Source organism: Hyalella azteca, unplaced genomic scaffold (assembly GCF_000764305.2).
Source record: "Hyalella azteca isolate HAZT.00-mixed unplaced genomic scaffold, Hazt_2.0.2 contig5355, whole genome shotgun sequence".
In the NCBI taxonomy this organism is placed as follows: domain Eukaryota; kingdom Metazoa; phylum Arthropoda; class Malacostraca; order Amphipoda; family Hyalellidae; genus Hyalella; species Hyalella azteca.
Genome location: NW_025935549.1, coordinates 24,204 through 31,303, shown reverse-complemented (window position 1 = coordinate 31,303; position 7,100 = coordinate 24,204). Strand labels below are relative to the sequence as shown.

The 7,100-nt window shown below is 45.5% G+C and overlaps 1 protein-coding gene across 1 annotated transcript in view; it reads left to right on the top strand.

The window, feature by feature from the left end:
- Window positions 1-5,885, top strand: part of LOC108680551 (papilin) — a 48,881-nt gene extending 42,996 nt beyond the window's left edge. The window contains exons 25-28 of the mRNA XM_047880383.1: window positions 779-961; window positions 3,320-3,453; window positions 4,410-4,560; window positions 5,368-5,885. Of these exons, the coding sequence (XP_047736339.1) occupies window positions 779-961; window positions 3,320-3,453; window positions 4,410-4,560; window positions 5,368-5,885 (986 nt within the window). The remainder of the gene's footprint in view (window positions 1-778; window positions 962-3,319; window positions 3,454-4,409; window positions 4,561-5,367) is intronic.
- Window positions 5,886-7,100: the final 1,215 nt, after the last annotated feature.

Genomic DNA, 7,100 nt, shown 5'->3' with positions numbered 1-7,100 from the left:
GGGTGTAAGGGGTCTCAGGGGCGTCGAAGGTCTTTGGGTCTTAAGGGGTCTGGGGGTCTTAAGGGGTATGGGGGTGTCGGGGGTCTAGGGGTCTTAAGGGGTGTAAGGGGTCTCAGGGGCGTCGAAAGTCTGGGGGTCTTGGGGGGTGTGGGGACGTCGGGGGTCTGGGATGTATGGGGTCTAGGGGCGTAGGGGTATAGGGGTCTTAAGGGGTATGGGGTGTAAGGGGTCTCGGGGGCGTTGAAGGTCTGGGGGTCTTAAGGGGTCTGGGTCTCGTCAGTCTAGGTCAAATCTTAGAGTCCCGAGGGAATATGTATACGAAATTTAACCCCGTCCCCCCAGGGGAATAAAAAGGGAATGTATCCCCTTCTCTGCAAGGACTCCTCCCATTTTAATTTTTCCCAGAGACCCTTCCCATAATTTCCCTTTTCCACTCTGTTTTCCCTCCAACGGTAAAGGAGGGGGCGTGTACCCCCCTCAGCAGGAACCCCCACTTTCTCCCCTAATTCACCCCCCCCCCTTCTCCCCCCAGCTGTGAAGGAGGGGACATGCCCCCCCCTCAGCCGGGACCCCTAAATCTCTCCCCTAATTCACCCCCTCTTCTTCCCCCTCCCAGCGTTGAAGAAGGGGCATGTCCCATCTGGGCAGAAACCCCTCTCTTTTCCTACCGCAATTTACCTCCCCTTTTCCCCCCGGTGTTCAAAAAGGGAACATGTCCCCCCCTCTGCAGAGACTCCTAAACTTCCCCCTGTAATTCACCCCCCTCTTCTCCCCCCAGCTGTGAAGGAGGGGACATGTCCCCCCCTCAGCCGGGACGTGTACCGCTGCGACAACGAGTGCGGGGACGACGCGGCGTGTCCCGGGGACCTCAAGTGCTGCTACAACGGCTGCGGCTACAGCTGCATGCCCCCCCTCAGTGATGCGCCCCCCACCCCTCAGCCTGCCTACACCCCCCCACCAGGTGAGAAGCGCTCCGACCCCCCAGCCCGCCTACACCCCCCCGCCAGATTAGGAGCCAAGGATACCTTCCTTATCTCAACCACCCCTTCCGTTGAACTGTACGTCCTTGAGCCAACGACACCTTCGTTATCTCAAGAGCCCTTCCCTGGAATTGTACGTCCTTACCAGCCCTTCCCTTAAAAAGGGTCGCCTTAACAGCCCTTTTCTTGAACAGCCCTTCCCGCCTTAGCAGCCTTAACAGCGGTCGTCATATGACCGTTTAGCAGTGATCGGTCATGAGAAAAAATTTAGCAGTGAGTTGCTGTCTCGAGTCTTTGCTGGCTGTGAAATATTCTGATAGAGATGGTCGAAAAATTCAGTTGGTTGAAGAACACGAAGATTAGAACAGTGAGTTTCAGGTTCTAGATGCAGCCCATCAAAGTTTTGATTCCTGTCAGCCGCTGGCTCAAGGGCGCCCCAAGCTCGCCCAGCGGTGTAAATTATCCACTTTAGGTTTTGATTGAACGAGAGAAATAAGAACCTGATTAGGATCCAGTTTATTTCTTGACAACTGTGGGGCGACTGCGGGGTGCGAGTATTTGGTACCTGATACGTTCGGGACAGACAGGGGCCGAATCTGAAAAATGCGTTGAAAATTCCCCTTCCCTTCCCCTCTTTATGGGGGAAAGGAGGGGCATTTGAATCGCTGCACGCTATATATATGAGCAGACTAGACATGGATCATCGCAGCACAATGAAGCAGGTGGCAAGTATAAACGTTTTTGAAACGGGAATAACATCGGTTGATACAACTTTAAACCCCAACTTTCCACTTTACACACAACGTTCTACAATATTTACCAGAATTGTAAGAAACTGCCCGAGCAAAATAATTTTCAATATTCACCAGCAGTCAGCATTCGCACAAATTGCCCAAAATCAAACATTCTTCAATATGCAATAGCATTCAACGATCAACATTCTCAAATATTCAACACCGCTCAATATTATCGCACATCATCCATGTGCGAAACATTCTAACACATTCACCCGTACCAAACATACCTACCTATTGCGGGCACCAAACATTTTCCACATGGATTTGGATTTAGGGCGTGGTGACTCTGAAGGGAAGAACGACAACGGCCATTAGCCACGCATCACATTTTCATTTGTTAGTAGAAAGGAGGAAGAAAGGGAAACTATAAATAGCAAAGAGGGTGTGAAAGTTCGTGTTAGGGGTAAGATGAGAGATAGGTGAAAGGGAATCATGAGGAAATTCATATGGTTTATTATTGCTATATCTCAGTTTTTGCCCTACGTAACTTTACATTTACGTTAGTTACATACGATAGAGCAAAACACTGTCTCATGTTAACCAGTATTTATGATTCTCTAATATTTGCCATCACTAAACAATAACATTCACGTATACTTTTAAGCATTCTGCGGTAAAAAGCACTTATATCCATCCTTAAAGTTCTCAGAAAATATTTGCAAAACTTCCACATACGACATAGTAAAACACTCTCCCATGTTAACCAGTATTTATCATTCTCTAATATTAGCCGTCACTGAACAATAAAATTCACATTTACTTTTAAGCATTGTGCGGCAAAAACCACTTATATCAATCCTTAAAGTTCTGCCAAAATATATGCAAAACTTCCACATACGACATAGCAAAACACTCTCTCATGTTAACCAGTATTTATGATTCTCTAATATTTGCCATCACTAAACAATAACATTCACATATACTTTTAAGCATTCTGCTGCAAAAAACCACTTATATCAATCCTCAAAGTTCTCCCAAAATATTTGCAAACAACAGCCTAGTATATCTAGTATCTACAGGGCTCAATTATAACCATTTTAATATGGAGCAAATTCAATACGGTAGCGAACTCCTGTGTTTTCAGGTACAAAGTACATAAAATATGAATAAAATTAAGTTATCTTCATTATTGCGTTCATCTTGATTACTAATGTTATCTTTATTTTTAATATAAACTTGAATAATATAATCATCATTCTCCTAATCATGGCCTTGTGCCGTCCCACCGCCAGTGAACTATTATTAATTATTATTATTTTAATCATTATTATCATGACCCGCCGCCGCCCCGCCAGTGAACGAGTCGCCTAACCTAACCTAACCTAACCTAACCTAACCTAACCTAACCTAACCTAACCTAACCTAACCTAACTTAACTTAACTTAACCTAACCTAACCTAACCTAACCTAACCTAACCTAACCTAACCTAACCTAACCTAACTTAACCTAACCTAACCTAACCTAACCTAACCTAACCTAAACTAACCTAACCTAACCTAACCTAACCTAACCTAACCTAACCCGCCACCGCCCGCCGCCAGTGAACGAGTCGCCGGCTGTGATCGTGGCGGCGGACGTGGCGGTGACGGCGGAGGACGAGGACGTGGCGACGCTGATGTGCCGTGCAGAGGGCAACCCGCCGCCCACCGTCACGTGGTACAGGGACGGCAAGCAGGTGGGTCATGGTGGGCAGGTGAGTAGGAGCTGGGAGGGGAATGGTTGAATATCCTTGATGCCCCAAGTCTTCCTCGTGGGTACTGAGAGTCAACGAAGTGGGTATGAACCCCACAGCCTGTAGTGAGGGGGGCATCGTAAGGGGGTTCATAGAGAGGCAGGGGGGTTGAAGGGGTGCCGTGGAGCCCTTCTGACAGTGAAACTGCTTCGGCGGTGATAAGAAAAACTGTTTAAATGTTTGATGGAATAAAAAATTCGAGTGGTTAAAGTTCAGAGTACTAAGAGAGGCACGGGTTCGATCCCAGCTCTGTGCGCCAGTTTCTGGTCAGAATCGGCGAGGAGGCCGGGCGGTTAAGCACAGCAGAATTGTAGCAGTGAGTTGCGAGTTCGAGACCGCAACAAGCAGTGAATATCCTACGATGTTTACGATGTAAGAATCGATGAAGAATTCTACGATGTAAGAATCGGCGACAGGTCTACGGTCTACTAAACGCTGAAACCGCTATACTATACTAAACTTTACTGCCTAGGTTACGGGCTGTTCTTAAACGTGAGATAAATGATATATAGAAAATATGACAGCAGCGTCCGCATACATCAATACCGCGAATAAATATTTGCGAAAAATTTTACTTGTAAACCACTTAATTTGCTATGACGGTGGAAACACCGCCAGATCTTCGCACGCGGTAGGACATGGCGATAATGTTTCCCTTTTGTCCACATTATATCAAGATAAATTAAAGTACAAGCTGTACAAATTAAATTATCAATATATATAGATAATATGTCTCGATAAACATTAAATAAATTATGAATAGATATAAACAACATATCTAGAGAATACATAAATCAATTATCAATAAATTTAAATAACTTGTATAGAGAATAAATAAATCAATTAATAATAAATATAAATAATATATCAAGAGATTATTCCCCTCCCTCCCTCCCCAGCTGGACACCAGCCAGGGGCGCCTGCGGGTCCTCGAGGACGGGTCCCTGCAGGTGGTGGGCACACAGCTGGCAGACGCTGGCACCTACACCTGCACCGCTGCCAACGGCCTGGCCCCTCCTGCACGGCGTGACGTCCAGCTCACCGTCATAGGTGGGTCGCCTAACTAAACCCAAACTGAACTAACCCAGCTCAGCCTAACCTAACTTAACCTATCCTAACCTAACTTAACCTAGCCTAACCTTACCCAACCTATAATAACTTGATCCAACCTAACCTAACTGAACCCCACTTAAGATCACCTAACCTAACCTAATCTAACCTAACCTAACTAAAACTAACCCAACCTAATCTAACCTAACCAATCACATCCTAATTTAACCTAACCCAACCCAATCCAACCTAAACTAATGTAACCTAACCTAACCTAATCTAAGATAACCTACCATTGAAACCTAAGCTCAGTTAACTTAAGCCAACTTAATTTAACCTAACCGCACTCCCACTACCTCCGTGATGTCGTGTGGATCTCACTTCTCTTTCACTTCAACCTTACTTCTCTAACGTTGTACAGAGTTGTTGTGTGCGGTTGGTAATGGTTTAAATTGAATTCTACACACTCTTTCTGGAATTTCATACGATTCTCTGAGTAGGGGTTGTCATATATTTCTTTGGTGCACAACTAAATACTAATTCCTTTGTATCCTGCAAATCCTGTAGAGCAGAGGTGATACCACAAAATTCCTATTATCTAAAGTTCTCTGACTCCTACCTACTTGCATCAACTTCTATTTTTCCATTTACTACCACTAACTTCCACTAACTAATTTGACATAACCTAACCTCTCCAATAACTTCCACTAACTACCACTAAGTTCCACAAACTACCACTAATAATTAATTGCATTCAATAGTGTTTAATAACCTAACCTAACCACTAACTACCACTAACACTCGTAGAGGGCAAGCCTCGCGAGGCGAAGGTGGTGCCGAACCGCAACCCCCGACCGGTGGTGACCCTGGGGCGCCCGACGGTGATAAGATGCTGGGCTGTGGGCAAACCTCGACCCACCGTCACGTGGTGGCGGGGGACCAAGATGCTCCCAATGTCCTCCCAAAAATACGAGCAGACCCGCGACATGGCCCTCCGCATCACGATCATCACCTTGCGGGACCTGGGGCCATACACATGTCAGGCATATAACGGTCAGGGGCGGGCCACGTCCAACACGGTCACTCTTCTTGCCATGGGTCCCGTTAGAGCCTCAACGGAGAAGGACCGAGAGTATCTAAAGTACATTGTCGAACCCAGGCTGGGACCTCTGGGACCCGAAGAGCCTAGAACCCAAGCTCCAGACCCAAGGCCTGCTAGGCCCGACCCTGATGCTTACTTCAGGACGTCACCCCCGCCTCCACTGATCACTTACGCGCCGCAAGGTGGGACGACGAACCGAGCCCACTGGGCCTTGTTCCACTGACTCGTGTATTGTCCCACTGACTCGTGTCTTATCCCACTGACAGGTGTCTTGTCCCACTGACTGGTGTATTGTCCCACTGATTCGTGTCTTGTCCCACTGACTCGTGTCTTGTCCCACTGACTCGTGTCTTGTCCCACTGACTCGTGACTGGTCCCACTGACTTGTGTATTGTCCCACTGACTCGTGTATTGTCCCACTGACTGGACCTTGGGATTTGGTCTTGTCCCAGAGTCTTAAGATTGGTCTAGCTGACTGGGGTCATATGCCTTTTGGTCTAACCTAACGTAACCTAACCTAACCTGACCGAGAATTAGAGCTAAACACTATTTAAACTATCGTATTTTTTTATAACCGAGATTCAATCCTAATAACTGTTTAATCTAATATCATGTAGTCGTGCATTAAACCTAAAAGCACTTTAACCAAACTTATTTGTTGTAACCGCATGTTAAACTTGATTGAGATTCAACCTAACTTATTTTGTATTGATATTAAACCACTGATATCATATTGAACCACATTAGGTTAGTCCATACCATTTCTACTATCTACCTCGAGCGAATATTAGGTTAGTCCATACCATCGCTACTATCTACATGGAGCGAATTTTAGGTTAGTATATACTAACATTATTATCTACCTCAAGCAAGTACCTCAATTCATTGGTAGTACCAAGTACCAGTGATCCGCGCACCACTAGTTGAGAACTTATGGGTAGTAATCATCTGTGCACAAGGGAGGCGGATGCTCAAAAAGTAAACAATTATTCTATAATTATCGGTAGGCTCTCTAGGAAAATTTCTGGTTCCACGTAATATTCAATGAAGCCTATCTTCACTTCCCTTACTCTGGAGATGGTCAGACGTGGTTCCGTTGCAGTGAAACTTTGGATGATTCTTTAAAAATATTTTATTCGAGTCTCATAAGTCTCGTCACGACGAGAGAAGTTTCTAAGATGTAGCTCATAAGCTGTAGTGCTTTCTTTTCAAGATAGTTCCCTTACTCTCATTTTTCATTATTCCTTCGCCATACCTCAAATCTAGAACTATATGTCGTGAACTATGCTCGTGTCATTCATCTTGAATCAATGCACTGCACGGGTCTCGCTTTAGTCAACCAAGTTCTACGGTTAATGCGAACTTGATTGCAACGTTCGCTAATCGTTACTTTAATAGTTTAATAAGAGTGTAACTGGGACAAAGAAGCTTGTGTCGT